The 21,113-nt window shown below is 31.5% G+C and overlaps 1 protein-coding gene across 14 annotated transcripts in view; it reads left to right on the top strand.

The window, feature by feature from the left end:
* Positions 1-13,875, top strand: part of LOC139503095 (platelet binding protein GspB-like) — a 130,610-nt gene extending 116,735 nt beyond the window's left edge. For all 14 annotated transcript variants that reach the window (XM_071292781.1, XM_071292779.1, XM_071292774.1 and 11 more), the window contains 15 exons: positions 251-470; positions 748-908; positions 1,216-1,796; positions 2,756-2,912; positions 3,794-3,966; positions 4,489-4,598; positions 4,931-5,100; positions 5,373-5,527; positions 5,919-6,232; positions 6,595-6,734; positions 7,335-7,487; positions 7,988-8,146; positions 8,792-8,913; positions 9,978-10,133; positions 10,734-13,875. In XM_071292781.1, coding sequence (XP_071148882.1) covers positions 251-470; positions 748-908; positions 1,216-1,796; positions 2,756-2,912; positions 3,794-3,966; positions 4,489-4,598; positions 4,931-5,100; positions 5,373-5,527; positions 5,919-6,232; positions 6,595-6,734; positions 7,335-7,487; positions 7,988-8,146; positions 8,792-8,913; positions 9,978-10,133; positions 10,734-10,820 — 2,858 coding nt within the window. In that variant the 3' untranslated portion in view covers positions 10,821-13,875. The remainder of the gene's footprint in view (positions 1-250; positions 471-747; positions 909-1,215; positions 1,797-2,755; positions 2,913-3,793; positions 3,967-4,488; positions 4,599-4,930; positions 5,101-5,372; positions 5,528-5,918; positions 6,233-6,594; positions 6,735-7,334; positions 7,488-7,987; positions 8,147-8,791; positions 8,914-9,977; positions 10,134-10,733) is intronic.
* Positions 13,876-21,113: the final 7,238 nt, after the last annotated feature.

Raw genomic sequence — 21,113 nt, 5'->3', positions numbered from 1 at the left:
TTGATGCTTCAAATCAGTTTCGCGTAAATTCATTTGTCCACTAGCATTTTAATTTACAAGGTTTTTTATTACTATGAATAATTTTACTTAGTGAGTATAGTAAATTCAGAAAAAAGGATATTGAATGATGTCTTCATGTAAAACAAATCGTCTTTTCACAAGATAAAAGTTTACATTTCTTTCAAATTTAAAGCATATTTAGTTAAGGAATGTCTTTCTCACAATTGTTAATTTTCCTTTTCTCTAATAGATCCCACAGCTATAATCTCACCCAAGGAATCAGTGCCACCTCCTGAGAAAGACAAAGAAGAGGAAGAACCAAAGGGGCCAGTAAGAGTTACTGTTCCTGATAATAACGATGAATCCATAAGATCATTCTTCCACAGCCGAAAAGTTACAGAATTATCCACACAGAAAGTGGATGTATCCATCGATGACTTCAATGAACTATTTATACTAGCCAATGATATGTAAGTTGGAATCATAAATGTTAACCCTTTTGATGAAATATGTATTGAAAAAATCTTCATTAGTAAACAACCTTTTTGCTTATAATTATGGAATAGAACCTTGATTCAAACTTTCAACATTTATAACTACATGGCTTTCTGAAATGTGTATTATTTACACAGCCTTTTACGCTTATATGAGTAGAATCAGTATTATCGAAAAGTTTGAACAGCAAATTTTAAATTTGCTTCAATTTCTTATGAAGAGATGCTATTATTGTAATTTTCTATTTAAAAGGCTTCCGTCCATTCAGAGAATCCGTCCGAAGAGGAAACACCAAGGAAGCTTAAAGAACCCTCTCAGATCCATCCATAGTACCATTGAGATTAAAACCGAGTACGAAGAGGTCAGCACGGGACTGGCTGAGAAAGAGATTAAACGAATTAAAACAGAAAAAAGTAAGCTTACTACAACATTGAGATTGATTTCTTCAGTACACATACTAGTCTTCAGTGAGGCATGTATGTAGAATCTTTCAAAGCCATGAAAAAAAGGAATCGTTGAAAATAAGTGATTAGATAATTCCAATATTTTTTTTCAATATTGAAGTGTAGTGCAACAGGACAGCCAATAAGAGATAGCCATTAATAATTTATTTCTAAGAGGTCTTATACATCATAAAGATTTTCAATAAACTTTTGTTAACTGATTTACACATACCTATATCAACTGAAAACAAGTATACAACATTTTGTTTTATTTCAGTATCTAAAGGTGCAGGTTTTGCCCAGGCAGCTTTAGCAGGACTTGCCAGTACAGAAAACTTTGCCAGCGTTAACTTACGTAGAACTGATTCCATGAAAGGCCTTAATTCCATCGATCCGTACAAAGACCTCATGCTCCTACATGTCAAAGGTCGTAGACGTATACAAGTCAGACTTGTAGAACCTGTGGCTAGCTCTGTTAACAGTGGGGATTGCTATGTACTCGTCACACCTGATAAAATCATCCAATGGGTTGGAGAGTATGCTAACGTTATAGAGAAAGCTAAAGCTGCAGATGTAGCCTCGTTCATCCAACAGAAGAAAGATCTTGGTTGTAAGTCACCAACCGTCGTAGCCGTTGTTGAGGAGAAGAAACAGTTCATGGGAGCAGGGAAACATTTCTGGTCCGCTCTAGGTGGACAGGGAACAGTTGGGTCAGCTGGACCTCAAGAGGAAGATGAGCTCTATGAGAATCACATCGTAGAAACTAACATGATTTACCGTCTAGAGGAGAATGCTCTGGTTCCCTATAGAGATTTCTGGGGGAGTGTACCAAAAATAGAAATGCTCAAAAAGGATGAGGTATGTACTTGTTTTCATTAAAGTTTGTACAATGTCATCATTGAGTGCATGAGAAGCTGTGGTATGATTGCCAATGAGACAACTCTCCACAAGAGACCAAATGACACAGAAATTAGCAACTATAGGTCACTGTATGGCCTTCAACAATGAGTAAAACCTAAAACACATAGTCAGCTATTAAAGGCCTGAAATGACAATGGAAAAACTAGATAACTAATGATCAGATTTATGTACAAAATAATGAACGAAAAATAAATTTAATCTTTCTTGTTTGGTTCATGTAATATATCATGTAAAAAATTCAATTTACCAAGGGGAGACAAAAGCTTATATATGATTTTATTAAGTACTAATAATTTCCTGCTTTTGTGAACATCATGGAGATTTTGTTGTTGTGAAGAGTATTTAGATATTAGTATGAGATTTCCTTGTAAATATTTAAACCAGAGAAGTACCTATTTAATTACCTGTTACCTAATCATGATCTTCCTCCTCTAGCAGGAGCTTTTCTTTCAAACTGTATTATTGCACCTTTCACTCTTAAAAGTGGAGCACTCTTGTTAAAAGTTGGTATACAGTGTAACATACAATTAATAATTTGTCCTGCATTGAGGGGGGATAGGAGGGGTCCTGATCCCGAAATCCCGGATTTAAAAAAACGAAATCCAGAGGTCCCGAATTTAAATAAAGTAAATCCCGACGTCCCGAAATCCGAAAAAGGATTCCCGGATCCGGAAAGGGTCAATCCCGAAATCCCGAGCTTAAAAAACACTCGATCCCGGAGTCCCGATAAAGGTCCTATCCCCACTCTGCATTCAATTAATTTACAGCATGAATATTCAATCACCACATACACAAATGCAGAACAGATTCCACGTGTTATTTGTTTGATGATGTAAGATATAAACCAGATACAGCTAGGGCTACTATATATAATTATTTATTTATTTCTTCTTCAGGTGATTATATTTGACTTTGGAAGTGAGCTTTACGTTTGGCAGGGCAAGGCTGTTAAACCTGACCAAAGAAAGCTTGGTGTGAAGTTGGGGAGGAAGTTGTGGGAGAATGGATATGATTACAGGGCTGCATTGATAAATCCTCTCTGTCCTCTAAGAAGTAAGTCAATGTAATTTAATGCAAAGTTTGTAACTGTTTGAAAAAATTGAGGATATATAAAAACCCTACAAAACAGACCAAATTCATCTTTTATTTCATATTTGAATGTTTCAAAATCAATTGTTATCCATATATATATATATATATAAGGGTGCTATAAACAGTTTGGTATACAAAAAAACTAGGGGTTATTCCCCAACTAAAATAGACATGGAGGGAAGTCCCTTTTTATCAACATAATTGGTGAAAAAGTATTATGTTTTTTGTATTTGGTTGTAAAGATATGTTAATTAACTTCAATTAAAGCAGGTTGAATGATTAAATTAATTTAAAAAATTAGATTAAATATACATGTTTTGAGGGGAGACAACACTGTAAACAGTCTGTTTATTTGGCAGTGAAAATTGAAAACTTATTTGCAGCCACTGTAGCTCTTTTCGGAACAGGCAAACGTACCCTGAAGCATTTTTGAAAGACCAGGTAAAAAACTATGAAATTCATACAATTTTGATTTTGAAAAATGTGCAGGTATCATGTCTTCAGGGGTGTGCACATGACCTGATTTCAGTTTTTTTTAAGCTTAAATTAGGCAATGTTTATCCCAGTTTCTCTGTCTGGATAAAACTTTTTTATACTATTAAAAGTACACTTTTTTTATTCCATTATAAACTAGAGAACATTCTGATTCCAGTGATATCTAGTTTTATACAAGTATCTTTATTAATCAGTCCACCACTAAGGGTCACTTATACATGGTCCCTCAAAATATGACGTCATAGAAAAAAACTGTTGATTGCACCCTAAAGCAGCTCATATATTTTATATATAAAATTATGAAATACCATTAAATGATTTGTGATAAGAAAGTGATTTTATTTCAGCTGAGGAATGTGGTGGTTTAACCATGGATGGTACAAAGAGACCAGAGTGGGCATTATTTGGTAAAGTCAACCAAAATATGGAAACCATCTTGTTTAGAGAGAAGTTTGCTGATTGGCCAGACAATTCAAGGTTAATCAAGGTTAAAGGTCCAGATGACATGTCAGGAAGTAAAGTAAGCATCTGAACTGTTGAAACATGAAATGAAAACTTGATCAGACTGTTTGTCTTCTTGTTTGAATTGTTTTACATTTATCATTTTAGGGGCCTGTATTATGTGCTATGCGGTATTGCACTTTTTTTTTGAAGCCTCATCCGTGTCCCATGGAAACATTCCCATATATTTACTAAAAAGATACCTTTTAGCTATGATAAATACAATATTTAATGGAGAGATAAAGATCTAATGCAATTACCTCTGAGGTATTTAGTAACATCAGTGAAAAAAATCTTAATCAAATTAATTTCAGATACGTTTGATTCAATGAGCAACCTTTTAATATATTTTGATTTAATTTTTGGAACATTTCATAAAACATAAGACTTGAAAAAGTGATCTTTTTCATTTGTGCATCCCAACCAATTATGACATAGTATCACCCTAATCCCACCCCACAAGTATTGGTTTAAGAATTTCCAGTTTCAAAATGGTTTATAATCATAATTGGACTTGAATTAAAACAATTTCCTTTTGTAGATGGACTTAGCTGACCTGAAGCCTTTTGATGCTAACCTGATGTTACGACTTAACACGAAGCCTGTGACCTTAGTTCTCGAGGGGTCAAATGTTGGCAGAGGAAGAGAATGGTAAATACAATAGCAGGTTTAGAAAAATAATGTGAGACAATGTTCAATAATTTTGGATGTTACACATCTTCTGATTGGCTGTATTAACTTACATAGTAACAGACATGTAGAAAATACATTTTGTGAAATAAACTATTATAATACAGTCAAACCTCCTTAAAGCAAACAATCTGTCTTGTTAGATCATATACATATTGTTCCACTGTAATAGTACTTCTGCATATGAACCTGAATTTAAAGTTCAACTCTCTAATAAGATCAATTTTCTCTGGTCCCTTAGGTGACCTTTATAAGAAGATTTTACTGTACATGTATATAACTGTGTATTACAGGGATGAGGACATGGATGGATTTATCAGGAAACAGAGTATCGTTACATTAGGGGTCAAAGTTTGGCACGTTCTAGAGTACGACCACTTTGAATTAGAAGAAACAAGTTACGGACAATTCCATGACGGTGATACCTATGTTGTACGATGGCAATATATGATTACAAATAAAGGTAGGTTTGTTAGTCTCATAAATGAATAGTTATGAACTTTTAGAATAGCTTGTTTTGCAAAAATTATCATTATATTATTTATGTGCTGTTCGTCCTGTCTTCACTTAACTGTCAAATTTCAATCTTATATATGTATTTTTTATTGATATTGGTACAAGAGATTAATGTCAATGATGGTCTTTACTATGGATTCATTCTGTTTATAGAATCTAAGGACTTGAAAGCTTTATAATGTCAATGATAGTTTTACTCAGGTTTATTTCTATTTATAGAATCTAAGGACTTGAAAGGTTCCCAGTCTAGACGATCTCTGGTTGGTAGAGAAAGATGTGCATACTTCTTCTGGCAAGGAAAAAATTCTACCATCAATGAAAAGGGGGCATCAGCTCTTATGACTGTGGAACTCGATGAAGAAAGAGGACCTCAGGTATGCTAAATCTAAAATATAGGTACAGAGCCTATTAGTTCTCATTTATTGTTATATCAAAAATTTGATGAAGAAATGTGACTTTTGTCTGTCAAAAATTTACGATTGATCTAGGAATCATCAAAAAAGTTTAAACCTATTAATGTATCTGCCCTTATTCAAAAGCTTCATTAACAAATAAATTGGATGTAAGCAAATTAAACTCACTGTATTTACTTCTATAATGAGCAAAATATATATCATACAGTCAGCTCTGTCATAGCATTATGTGAAATAATTAAAAAAAAAACAAAAAACAATGGCTGCAGGATGGAGGAAAAATGAAACAAACAAATATGACGGATAGCATTTAGGTACTAAACCACTAGAAATATACAGTAATTTTTTTCAGATTCGGGTTGATGAAGGGAAGGAAATACCATGTTTCCTGAATTTATTTAACGGTGAAACATTAATACATATTGGTAAACGTGAGGAAGAATCGACTAATACTCAAGGACCGTGGAAATGTTACTGTGTTAGAAACGTTTTAGAAGATGAGACCTGTCTGATAGAAGTGTCGGCTGATATATCAAGCCTCAGGAGTAGGGCTTCGTTTTTATTGTTGAACATTCAAACAGGGAAATTATATGTGTGGCATGGTTGTCAATCTCCTAAACATACACGGAACCTGGCGGTGACAGCAGCTAACAAACTCAAAAATAGGTTAGTGTTTTTTATATTGTAGAGATGATATATAGAAAAACATGTTTATATTTATAAATACACAGTCACATCTATATTCAGAAAAATAATAAAATACAATCTGATTATAATACAGATGCATTTGTCCAAGGTTTGCTTAACTTGGTCTTGTCAGATTAATACACAACTTCAAAAACTTGAAGGCTGAAATTTCTCTGGCTGATGTAATAATTATAGAAAGAGAAATTAAGACGGAATGTTGTCAGATGTTAGAGCTTAGACACAGGATGATCTACATTTTAATCAGACCCAGAACACTTAAGACTGAGCAACATGAAAAGGATAATAGTTTTATGATTTCTGAATGAAATTTACAATTGTAGGTGTGCATTAGAAGTAGGATTAAACAAACAGGCTACCATATCTATGACAGAATTAGAGGAAGGAAAAGAATCGTTAGATTTCTGGAGAGTTATGAATGTCACACGTAACGATCGTTCATCATACTCATCACTGTTAACAGGTGAGCAAATAATCTTATTTTGATAACATTTTTGGTAAATTATAGATATAAGTATGGTTCTTTTTTTAAACATTGAAATAATAGAAAGTATTATTTAGTCATCAAATTTTCACTGCCAACAGGTACAATTGTTCCTGTTTCAAATTAGAGTTACTTCCCCTTTACTGCAAATATCTGCTCAATATTTTGTTTTATACATTCTGATATATATTATTTTAGAACACCCTCTTCTTGCTGAAAGATAAAAGATGGTCCATTACAAAATTGAGGCACTTTCTAGGAAAAAATGCTTAAAATTCCCATATATAATTTTACATGGAAAACAGTAATTGTTTGCATTAAAAAAAAAAAAAAAAAACGCTAATATTATTTGAATTCTTATATTAAAATAACAAAAATATTTCTGGAACTTCAACTGTTTTGAATAAGTCTTTTGAAATTCAATTTGTAGGTCTGCATGCATCATGCAAATTACTTAGTTTTGGCAAAATATGTCGTAAGTTTGTTACCCTGCGAGCTTAAGTACCGTATTTAAATGATTTTAGATTCTAATTATTCTTTATTATCACTAAGATTTTATATTTGTTTTTTTTCTTTCAGTATCTAAAGATTCTCAGTCGATCCGATTGTTTCACATGACAAGTGTGTCAGGGATATTTGATGTTCAGGAAATACTTAATCCCACTAGGGTACCAGATCTAGTCAGTCCATTTCCTGTTCTACAATCAGATATTTACAGAACATCTCAGCCAGGTAATGATATATGATCAAAATCACAATATATGTGTTGTTGCTAGTGTGGCTTTATATCCATTCAAGGGTGTTCAAAACCCCTGTAAGTAATATCAGTGTGAATGAAAAGAGATGTTGGGTAAACATTAAAACAGCAAGTCAACTACTCCAGCTAACCAAAATAGCCATCTTGAGGTCAAATGGACAAGTCCACATCCCATAAGACATGTTAAAAACCTCCTTCACTTGAGACAGATTTTGAATAAATTCTGGGGACTGCCAAATATATCAAGCCACAATCTATTCAAGTTTAATTTGTGTGAATCTTAAATAATTTAAACTGCAGTATTATACTCATAATAGGAGTTATCAGTCAGACTGTCTGTATTACCAAATGAAAGGCCTATTAAGAGCAGTTGCTTGTCAATTCAATAAAGTGGACAAATATGAATTGTAGGCTTGATTATAGGAGTTGGATTTTGTTCCTGAAGACATTTTCTGAATGATCTAATCTTTTTCAGAGTTGTTTATGTTAGACAGTGGTGATGTGGTCTACCTGTGGCATGGGTGGTGGCCAGAAGGAACATCGGAAGTGGAGAATGTCCAGACAGGGTCAGCTCAGGCCAAGTATAATGTTGACCGTCAATGTGCAATACAGACAGCAATAGAATATTGTAAAGGTAATTATTCAGTCAGAGCATTAAAAAGGATAAACTTGGGACAAAGTTATTAGTAGCCTGAATTATTATAGAGGATAAAGTTCTTAGCACTTGGGAGCATTAGAGAAAATTAAATCATTAGTGTGAAGCATTATATGGGATAAATTCCTTATTTCTGTGGAGTATAATTTAACTCTTTCAAAATTTATTTTCAAACCAAAGACTTAAAAACATATTCATTTTCTACAATACATTACAAATTAACACTTCATGGACATGCAAATCTGGTTTTAATGAATTATAGAAAAAAATATTTTTAAGGCAGATGTTTCCTCCTAATTATGTAAAATTGTATATGTGTGTTGGACTTTCAAATAAGTAAATGAATATAAATAAGATAAATAATGAGTCCAGGGTAATATCAAAAGGTAAAATTTGTACAGTGAAACCTGTTTAAACTGAATCTCTACTGGACTTAAGACTTTGTTTGGTATTGGCTGATGTTTTGCGGTTTTATCAGATTCACAATGCATACAATTTGATATGACGTTGCTTAAGAACATGTTTTGTTTGGACAGGATTTTGGTTTGTACAGGATTCGGTTTAGCCAGGTTTCACTGTATATGAAAGAAAAATGTGTTTGATGCCTTTCTCTTATCATTTCAGTTAAATCACCAGATAATCCATTAAAATCGTACGCTGTGTTTGCTGGACTGGAACCATTAGAGTTTACTAATCTGTTTCCTTACTGGGAGGTGAACACAACAGCCAGGGAACTCAACCTCAAGGTCAGTCAATACATTCTGAGTAACACACTTTGTTAGGGGTGGAAGTGTTTGGGGTGACAATCATTTCTTAACATTCATACAATTTATCATGCCATGTTCAAATTTATAAGTAACTATAATTTGAAGAAATTTGAAATACATGTACGTTTGGGGAGTAACTAGTAAGCTCTTTATCTCTATTAATCTTGGAAGTAGGTTACAAACTCTGTCTGACTTTTGAATGTTGGGAAAAACTTGCTTGATTTTAATCAAACTTTATACAAGTTAAGGGGGCTCGCGGGTCTAAATCATTTTTTTTATTTAAGATAAGATTTCGCTATTTTTTTCTATAGATGAACTTTATCTTATACCTAATAGAAAAATAAAATAAAAAAGAGGGGTAACCGATAATTTACGCTTACAATCTGCCTTCGAAAGAAGCATACATTTTTGTAAAGGTACTTTTTTTCTGTTGAACTAATAGGAGAAAAAGAGGTAATATCAAAATAAAAAAAAGAACTTAATTACAGAAATCGCTTAAATTTTACAATTATTTAGTTAATATATCTAGCTTAATTGAAAACAATAATAAAAAATATAGGTCACCGATGAGTATAAAAAGATATTTCAATTTTAATGCCAAAAAATAGCATTTTTGCACTAAAGGGAGATAATTTGGAGCTTTTTCAATGATATAAACATTTTAAAAGTCATCTCGGGCCAAACCAAATCGATTTTTTTGGTTAATTTTTGTATCATATCATAAAGAAATAACTTAAATAAAATTTGTTATGAAAAAACAAATGTTTAATTTTTTGCTGTAATTTTTGTACCCGCGAGCCTTCTTAATGATAGTAGAATAGGGGTGAAGCCTTATAATTTTGACGTAAGCAGGTCAAAGATGAGGGTCAAAGTTGCTTAAAATACTATGAAAAGCCATTTAAACAAAAATGTTTACTGTATTACCACTACGGTAACAGACTAAAAACCATGTTTTAAATAAGCTTACAGTTTATTCAGTTTGATCCTGTCAGTAAATTAATTGACCTTTAATGGGAGAACTTATTTGTATTTCTGTTTTACAGGATGGTAAAAAGTACACGGAGTTAACTCCCTTAGAAGAAATATTAGAAAAGATGATGAAAACTCTTTATACTTTTGAAGAGCTACAAGAGCGCCCTCTACCAGATGGAGTTGATGCTTTACGTCTTGAATCCTATCTTGGAGATGAAGAATTTGAGGTAAATAATTAAAACTGACGAAAATATGGAAAATATCAGATTTTGTTATGTTTATGGTGTTGGTTCGCTGTTCATTATCGTCTCTTTTTTATTATAAAAGAGTCAAGTTTGTCTGGCAGGGTTCATATAACCTTGACCTCATTTTAATGGTTCATTGGTTAATGTTTAGTTTTTGTGAACTTCACTGTTCATCAGATATTAAAAACAAAAGTTGGATGATACTTGGCATATGGAATGATTTTAAGATGTGTATGTCTGTCTGGCTGGGTTTATCTGACTGTGACCTCATTTTCATGGATGGTGCATAATGTTAAGTGTATGTGATACTTGTAGTAAAACTTTATATTACAGACCTACAAAATGAATTTAATTATTAAAGGTAAAGCAGACAAGACATTTAAAAGTTTCCACTCTTGTTTATGAATTAAATCATAACTAAACATTTATTGTTAATATCCAGTTATGAACACTCAGTAAGATACTTATAGCTTGTCCTTTGATTTCTAGTAGATGCTGGTTATTTCAAATCATACCACAGACCACAAGCTGAAAAAAATTAGGTTTGAAGAAATTGTTAATAATTCAAGTTTTTTTTTGTAGGAGTTTCTACAGATGACAAAAGAAGAATTTTACGCACTGCCTGCATGGAAACAACATGCATTGAAAAAGGATGTTGGACTGTTTTAATGAAACTAGGACATACAAGTAAAAAGTGGTAGATGCTGCTACCCATGTCTTTCTCCAGTATTTGTGATAGTAGCTTTGTGAAGTTTAAGATGATGACAACCATACAACAACTGTCTTACTCAGGAAGTGTCAAGGGCATTTAGAACAAATCAGGTCGAAAAAGAATGTAACTGGGTTAAGTCACTAAAAAGTTTGTAACAGACACTAGTTTCATCAATGTTATTAAGAATTCATGAGAAACAGAATGGAAAAACATCTGTGTTACTTATAAAGCTTCTAATATATTTTTGAAAATGGTTGACAAATTAGAACATACCAGTGATTCTCAAAAATCAAGGTCATCACTTTACATATCCACATTGTTGAGAATGATCCAAGGACATAGAGAACAATTACTTATACATAAGAATGATACAAAGAGAATACAAACATCTTAATGATGATCCCGAGATGTTACATCTTTTACACATGTTGAATAAATTGATGATAAAAAAGACCCAGAATGCATCATTTAGTAGTCTTTATTCTCATTGGAGGTTTTAGACAGTAGCTACTAAAAACAGTGAGGTGAACCTTTTTGTGTGCAATATTATATAAAGATCAAGAAAATCCTTCACTCTCATCAGGCATTTATCACCATCTAGCATTGAGACAGCCTAAAGTAATCTGCATTTATATCTGTCATCCAACTTGTTTCTGAGGCATTTACATTGAGTCATGTGACTTAATTACATGTGTAGTTAAATCATGTGACTAATCTGTTTAATAACAAACAGGTAATTATGTACTTTGGTTGTTTTGTCAAAATGAGACGTAATTTCCCATTCATGTGATACAGTAGTAACGTCCCATTGCTTTTCCCGTAGTCATATGATACTTTTCCGATGCTCAAATCATCATACAGTATATATTGTCTTCCAAACAAAGAATTTTCATTTTTATGGAAACTTGTTCATTTCATAACCATGTAACTGACAAAAACCAAAATACAGTTTGACTTGTAGAATTTGTTAATAACCAGGACAGCAATGGTTTAAAGGATAATAACTTTTACCTGTAGTTATTTACATTTCTCTTATCTTATTTTATTTTTGTTTTACAAGAATGCCAGAAAAAGAACCATTGGGAAAATATGCATTTTCATTATAGGATTTTCAAACTATTGTGAAACAATACTAATAGATAAGTCATAAGATGTAATTGTAAATATCAAAACAGCTTAGAATTGATTCCTTAAAGAACATCAAGTTTCCCGTATTCTTCATTGTTAAATTAATGGTGCTTCTCTCCCCTTAATGATGCTGTTTATTGCAATATTTGTGTGTACTATTGTTTGTTATTTTGTTCTGCTTGTTTGTTAGTATGTCTATGATGTATATCTTTGAGCTTATAAGTTCTGATAGAGAGAGAGGGATAGAGATATAGAGAGAGTGTTAGTGTGTATACATATAACTGTACCTTATTGAAGTTCTGCTACAGAGAGAAAGTCATGTCTATATGTCCAGAGAATGTATACCTGAGAGATGATAGTATACAGATTTTTTGACAACTTTTACGATATCCAAATATCAGTAGGAAACAATGCATACTTTTATATCAAGATATGAAGTAATATAAACAATGTGAAATTAACTTGATAACTGGAAATAAAATGGTTTAAGTGGAGATATTCTGCTGGCTGTCATGACTCAAAACAGTTTATAGGTACAAGCTTTTTGTACAAGCTGCTTGTTTTTCTTTCATGGCAGGAATGTATCAAAATTATATGTTTGTGAGAAAACAGTGGCATTTATATACAGTTCTATTATCATATTTATTTATATTGTATGGCAGATTTAAATAACCATATCGGAAAAGATTTTAAGTTTATATTTTAGTGTCTGTATATTTGTGCATTCAAGATGTAAATTTATATCTAATAGAGTTGCTCCCCCTTACACAAAGGCAAAGTTATCCCCCGTTAAAAGAATGATTTGCTGAAAGAACTTCGCATTTGAATGGTAATTATTATGTCAGGGGAAATAATTCTGCCTTTTGTGTCAGGGGAAATAACTCCCAACTTATATTTATGTTATTTTTGTATCAAAGATATATATCTAAGTAATGTAAACATATTGACCAGATTTTTACTGCTGAAGAATTTATTTTCTATTGATGTGCTTTCCTGGAGAAGTAAAAGAAATAATTATATTTTAAAGCATTTGAAACTGGCTCCTATCTTACTCTCAAAACTTTACATTTTATTAAGTTTATTCAAAGCATTGAAGTTTTTTGAATAAATCGATGTCCAGAAAAAAATTAATGGCCCTGAAATGTTTGTTAAATTGATATTGTATGAAACTGGCAATTTATTTAGATCTTTTACGCCATTTCACTAGACATTTGCTGAATTTTTACAATGGCCTTAAAACTTTAAAAGCTTATGAATTTTTATTTTATTTTCCAGTTATGTGTTTATGGAATGTTTAGTTCATCGTTTTCATGATATATGGAATTGCATCTTTTGAATACTTTAAATTATATATATTTAATACTATAAACAAAGCTTTAATATGATCTCAGGGGAATAACTCTGCCTGTTGAGTCAGGAGAGATAACTCTGCCTGTTTAGTCTGTGATGTCAGGACAGAAATCTCATTTTTGTCACTATGATAAATTATATATTTTTTGTAATATTACTAGTTCTGTATATTTTGAATCTTTATGACTGCTGGTGGTCCTTTGTTGTTTATGCTTTTGTTGTCTCTACTTTTGGTAATTTGCTGAATTATTGGTTACTCACAACCTACATAAAACTTCTATGAAAGATATTTTCAAAGAAGACTTTCATAATCTTAAAACTCAATACAATTTTATTAAGTTCAGATTTATTTGTTAGAAATATATAAACTGTAGTCATTGTACCCCTATTAATATGCAAATTACCATGGAGACATGTGACCTGTGATGAACTTTGTATTGTCACATGTTTATCATGTGATCATTTTAATGTTATGCCAATATGCAACAAAAAAGTGCTTGCAAATGAACTCATAATTAAAGAAATTGAATATATTATATGACTTTTTTTAGTTTATACATAATATGGCCCTAACAGTCTAAACTACTTGAATCCTGTGTTAGTATGCTGAAGTGGACTCAATAATGTTTATAAGCAGAGGCACATGTGGCCAATAGTCAAATTCTCCATTTATTAGTATGCTGAAGTGGACTCAATAATGTTTATAAGCAGAGGCACATGTGGCCAATAGTCACACTCTCCATTTATTTTGTATTGCCTTGACAGAGTCAAAGGAAGACAGGTATCTGCTTTCCAAGTTGGCGGCGGCATTTACATCATTTGTAATTATGTGTTAGATTGTGGTTGGGTTTAGTTAAAGGCGACCTGCTAGTGGTAGGTCAATGAAATTTGGTTTAAAAGTGAATTAGTATTGGTTCATCTCAATTCTATGGAGATGATTTGGCCTTACCCCCTCAGTCATGGTTATAGCCGATTGCAATGTGTATGTAGGTACAAGTAATATCTCTGGTTAGCCTGCTTGCTAGCTGTACTGTGAAGTCTTTATAAGGTAAGGTATACTACCCTCCTTTCGAATAGTCTAGTCCTTCAAACAGGTAGATTGCTTATCTGTCAGACGAGATATTATATATACAATTCATAAGACAGAATCCCAACACACTAAAATAAGATATGTTTACAATAAATAAGACAGCAACCCAACAAATATGAATCAAGAAATTATATATACAATTAATAAGACAGCAACCCATCAACTAAAACAGTATATTATGTACACAATTAATTAGACAGCAAACTCAAACGAGAAATTTGTTTATGTAATAAATAAGACAGCAACCCAACAAATCTAAAACAAGAATTACTGTAGATAAGACAGCAAGCCCACAAACACAGCAAAACTAAAACAAGAAATTGTGTATACAATTAATAAGACTGCAACATAACAAATCTTAAACAAGAAATTAGGTTTACAATAAATGAGACAGCATCCCAACAAACTAAAACAAGTTATTATGTATTTAATATGGGAACCTTAAAAATCTGAAACAAGATATTTGGTCAACATTTAAAGAGACAAGGCCCACATATGGTCTAGTGATATAAGTGTTCTAAACTATATGCCAACTAATAAATTGTCTAAGCTTTAGTCTTACCAAAGTGAGAATAAAAAACAAAGACCAGTCAACAATACTAAGTTTCTTATAGACAAATCACAATAAAATGAATGAAAAAAAGCATTGAACTCTGAGGTAAATTGATAAAAGAACACCTAAAGATACAAAAGGGACATTCAAACTCATAAGTAAAAAAACCCACAAACAACACCAGGCAAAAAAGGAAAAGACAAATAACTGTAGACCAAATGTAAACATAGAAAACTTTTCTATTGAGACAAACAAAACTCTTTTAATTTAAATAGCCTCATGGTTTCTATAATACAAGTCATTCCAAAGAAAATGGTTGGTTAAACTTGTTTTTTTTTTTTTATCTTTTATTTATTTTTCAATAGTCAAGATTTTACAAATCCATTTCTATCACCACCTGACTGGTTTTTGGGGTAAACATTGATAGTCATATACAAGACTATCTTTTTTAGAGTTATGCCCTTTTCAAATGGAAAAATTGCTGAAAAATTTCAAAAATGGCAATCAAGTTAATTAAATCCTTTGTCCATAATTTTGGTGAATCGACTACAATCAACATTTTTAAAATCTTCTTTGAAAATTGGAGTTAATATCTTCTTCTTCTTCTTGGTATAAGCCTCCTTTAATTAGGAGCACCTCCAAATATATATGGAGTTTTCAATTTTTAAAATGATAAAACAAATTTTCCAACATATGTACAGCACATATAAATAAACAATAAACGATAGAAATGTCATGCAAGGCATATTTACATGGACCTTTTTATTACAAACTATTCTACCATACAAGTATATTCACTTAAGTATGTGACTTAGTTTTATCAGAGACATATAATATATTATATGTCTCTGGTTTTATTTATATTTAAAATTATGTTTCATTTGAATTTGCTTTTTAATATGCATAAAATGTACATTAAAAGGAGGTTTCATTTAATAAGATCTATGTATTAAAATAATAATAGGTTAAGATGTAAGAATTTAATAAAATCTAAAAAGGCAGATTTTCTCAGTGGAATGTTATATGTACTTCATGATCAGTTGTATATTAAAATCTTTAAAAAGTTATAAAAACTTGTTTTGTCACCATCAATAGATTTTAAAAGGTTATATAAATGATAAGCACCATATAATAAATGTATAAGGCTGTTGAGGATAAGAGTGATCTTTAAATATTTAAGATTCTTACAATTCTTATTAAATGATAGACTCTGTGTTGGTACTATATATATGTTACTTATGATAATCATTGTTCTCATTTGGTTGTCAGTTCTTCCATATTATATAACTATATATATATGTAGGACTCTAAAGTGCGATGGGGACGCTAAAGTACGATGGTCACGCTAAAGTGCGATGGTCTACGCTAAAGTACGATTCCTCTATACGCTAAAGTGCGATGGTCCGCGAAAGTATAGGCGAGAGAATTGTACTTGGATTATGACGTTAACAGTCGTTTATATAAACCAAAAATGTATATGCCGGAACATAAATTAATGTTTTAATTTCAGACCTAACCGTGCTGAAGCAACTGCGATGATTTATTTCGGATGCTGGAAGAAGGACTTGTGTCCTGAAGTCGACCATTTTACTTTATAGATGTTAAATAGGTTGAAAATAGTATACGCATAGGTATCGTAGATCCTGCTTCTATTGGCAGCGAACAGATGCACTAAAATTATTGTTTACAATTCAGTTTACATTGCGGTCCCCGTTAAAATATTCTCAAAGTAACGTCAGGAAAATAAACGTTCATGTTTTTCAGCGGAAATTATAAATTGTCGGCTAAAACATAGTTTGTACAGTGCAGGAAAACATAACATGTCTTTTTTTACGGAAAACAGAAAGCGAGACGAATATCGCTTTTTCTCGCATTTAAGAATAAAGCTAAACACCTTGTACAAATAAATGTTACTTAATGTATTCAGACAATGTGGTCGATCTTATAAATTTAGGAACTATCACTATATAATTTTACCGATAAATCATAAAGCCTATCACATATGTTATACCTTAGCATTTTAGCTTTTGCAAATAGACTATTTTTTTTTTAAATCCATGTATTTAAATGTTTTAATTGTCATATATTTCTTCTTTTGGGACACTGAGGTCTTCATAATATTGTGCAAATCTTTTCCTTTGATCTTCATGAAAAAATATATACACTCCATCTATTTTCAGACAATTGGTTGTAGTTCTTTCTTTGGCCAGAATGGTCGTTGAATCAACTAAAACCAATGCTTTTTATACAATGCAATATTTAATGTTACTACCAACTGATGAAATTAAAGCAATCTACCATACAGTGCTTACAAGCAAATCGCCCCATAATATAAGAATATAGTTATTGAAGAAAAAAGAAGGTTAAATCTGGTTTTATAGCTAGCTAAACCTCCCACGTGTATTCCATTATATTAACAACATTGGTTGGATGGTTTAACTATTTTTTTATATACTTTCCCCCTTAGAGTTGTGTGTGGTTAAATTCTATGCAAATTCCAATTGACATTTGTTGTGTATTTATATCCTAAACTATAAGACTTTACATACATTTCTGTAGTAACATAAAGGTTCCCTGTGTAAAGAGTTCAAACACCAATTAGCTCTAGCAATGTTTCTCATAGCCATCTCAAAATGTGTCGTCTGAGATTTCTGTCGTTCTTTGATATTCCTGTCAAAATGATTTGTCTGATATTTCTGTCAAAATGATTTGTCTGATATTCCTGTCAAAATGATTTGTCTGATATTTCTGTCAAAATGATTTGTCTGATATTCCTGTCAAAATGATTTGTCTGATATTCCTGTCAAAATGATTTGTCTGATATTTCTGTCAAAATGATTTGTCTGATATTCCTGTCAAAATGATTTGTCTGATATTCCTGTCAAAATGATTTGTCTGATATTCCTGTCAAAATGATTTGTCTGATATTTCTGTCAAAATGATTTGTCTGATATTCCTGTCAAAATGATTTGTCTGATATTCCTGTCAAAATGATTTGTCTGATATTTCTGTCAAAATGATTTGTCTGATATTCCTGTCAAAATGATTTGTCTGATATTTCTGTCAAAATGATTTGTCTGATATTCCTGTCAAAATGATTTGTCTGATATTCCTGTCAAAATGATTTGTCTGATATTTCTGTCAAAATGATTTGTCTGATATTTCTGTCAAAATGATTTGTCTGATATTTCTGTCAAAATGATTTGTCTGATATTCCTGTCAAAATGATTTGTCTGATATTCCTGTCAAAATGATTTGTCTGATATTCCTGTCAAAATGATTTGTCTGATATTTCTGTCAAAATGATTTGTCTGATATTCCTGTCAAAATGATTTGTCTGATATTCCTGTCAAAATGATTTGTCTGATATTCCTGTCAAAATGTGTTCTCTGATATTTCTGTCAAAATGATTTGTCTGATATTTCTGTCAAAATGTGTTCTCTGATATTTCTGTCAAAATGATTTGTCTGATATTCCTGTCAAAATGATTTGTCTGATATTCCTGTCAAAATGATTTGTCTGATATTCCTGTCAAAATGATTTGTCTGATATTTCTGTCAAAATGATTTGTCTGATATTTCTGTCAAAATGTGTTCTCTGATATTTCTGTCAAAATGATTTGTCTGATATTCCTGTCAAAATGATTTGTCTGATATTCCTGTCAAAATGATTTGTCTGATATTCCTGTCAAAATGATTTGTCTGATATTTCTGTCAAAATGATTTGTCTGATATTCCTGTCAAAATGATTTGTCTGATATTCCTGTCAAAATGATTTGTCTGATATTCCTGTCAAAATGATTTGTCTGATATTTCTGTCAAAATGATTTGTCTGATATTCCTGTCAAAATGATTTGTCTGATATTCCTGTCAAAATGATTTGTCTGATATTTCTGTCAAAATGATTTGTCTGATATTCCTGTCAAAATGTGTTCTCTGATATTCCTGTCAAAATGTGTTCTCTGATATTCCTGTCAGAATGTGTTCTCTGATATTCCTGTCAAAATGTGTTCTCTGATATTCCTGTCAAAATGTGTTCTCTGATATTTCTGTCAAAATGTGTTCTTTGATATTCCTGTCAAAATGATTTGTCTGATATTTCTGTCAAAATGATTTGTCTGATATTCCTGTCAAAATGATTTGTCTGATATTCCTGTCAAAATGTGTTCTCTGATATTCCTGTCAAAATGTGTTCTCTGATATTCCTGTCAGAATGTGTTCTCTGATATTCCTGTCAAAATGTGTTCTCTGATATTCCTGTCAAAATGTGTTCTCTGATATTTCTGTCAAAATGTGTTCTCTGATATTCCTGTCAAAATGTGTTCTCTGATATTTCTGTCAAAATGATTTGTCTGATATTTCTGTCAAAATGATTTGTCTGATATTCCTGTCAAAATGATTTGTCTGATATTCCTGTCAAAATGATTTGTCTGATATTTCTGTCAAAATGATTTGTCTGATATTTCTGTCAAAATGTGTTCTCTGATATTCCTGTCAAAATGATTTGTCTGATATTTCTGTCAAAATGATTTGTCTGATATTCCTGTCAAAATGATTTGTCTGATATTTCTGTCAAAATGATTTGTCTGATATTTCTGTCAAAATGATTTGTCTGATATTCCTGTCAAAATGATTTGTCTGATATTCCTGTCAAAATGATTTGTCTGATATTTCTGTCAAAATGATTTGTCTGATATTTCTGTCAAAATGATTTGTCTGATATTTCTGTCAAAATGTGTTCTCTGATATTCCTGTCAAAATGATTTGTCTGATATTTCTGTCAAAATGATTTGTCTGATATTCCTGTCAAAATGATTTGTCTGATATTTCTGTCAAAATGATTTGTCTGATATTTCTGTCAAAATGTGTTCTCTGATATTTCTGTCAAAATGATTTGTCTGATATTCCTGTCAAAATGATTTGTCTGATATTCCTGTCAAAATGATTTGTCTGATATTTCTGTCAAAATGATTTGTCTGATATTTCTGTCAAAATGATTTGTCTGATATTCCTGTCAAAATGATTTGTCTGATATTCCTGTCAAAATGATTTGTCTGATATTCCTGTCAAAATGATTTGTCTGATATTTCTGTCAAAATGATTTGTCTGATATTCCTGTCAAAATGTGTTCTCTGATATTCCTGTCAAAATGTGTTCTCTGATATTCCTGTCAGAATGTGTTCTCTGATATTCCTGTCAAAATGTGTTCTCTGATATTCCTGTCAAAATGTGTTCTCTGATATTTCTGTCAAAATGTGTTCTCTGATATTCCTGTCAAAATGTGTTCTCTGATATTTCTGTCAAAATGATTTGTCTGATATTTCTGTCAAAATGATTTGTCTGATATTCCTGTCAAAATGATTTGTCTGATATTCCTGTCAAAATGATTTGTCTGATATTTCTGTCAAAATGATTTGTCTGATATTTCTGTCAAAATGATTTGTCTGATATTCCTGTCAAAATGATTTGTCTGATATTTCTGTCAAAATGATTTGTCTGATATTTCTGTCAAAATGATTTGTCTGATATTTCTGTCAAAATGTGTTCTCTGATATTCCTGTCAAAATGTGTTCTCTGATATTCCTGTCAAAATGTGTTCTCTGATATTCCTGTCAAAATGTGTTCTCTGATATTTCTGTCAAAATGATTTGTCTGATATTTCTGTCAAAATGATTTGTCTGATATTCCTGTCAAAATGATTTGTCTGATATTTCTGTCAAAATGATTTGTCTGATATTTCTGTCAAAATGTGTTCTCTGATATTTCTGTCAAAATGATTTGTCTGATATTCCTGTCAAAATGATTTGTCTGATATTCCTGTCAAAATGATTTGTCTGATATTCCTGTCAAAATGATTTGTCTGATATTTCTGTCAAAATGATTTGTCTGATATTTCTGTCAAAATGATTTGTCTGATATTCCTGTCAAAATGATTTGTCTGATATTCCTGTCAAAATGTGTTCTCTGATATTTCTGTCAAAATGATTTGTCTGATATTCCTGTCAAAATGATTTGTCTGATATTCCTGTCAAAATGATTTGTCTGATATTCCTGTCAAAATGATTTGTCTGATATTCCTGTCAAAATGTGTTCTCTGATATTCCTGTCAAAATGTGTTCTCTGATATTCC

Source organism: Mytilus edulis, chromosome 14 (genome assembly GCF_963676685.1).
Source record: "Mytilus edulis chromosome 14, xbMytEdul2.2, whole genome shotgun sequence".
NCBI classification, from domain to species: domain Eukaryota; kingdom Metazoa; phylum Mollusca; class Bivalvia; order Mytilida; family Mytilidae; genus Mytilus; species Mytilus edulis.
The sequence above is the reverse complement of the archived record's forward strand: the minus strand, read 5'-3'. Positions and strand labels throughout refer to the sequence as shown.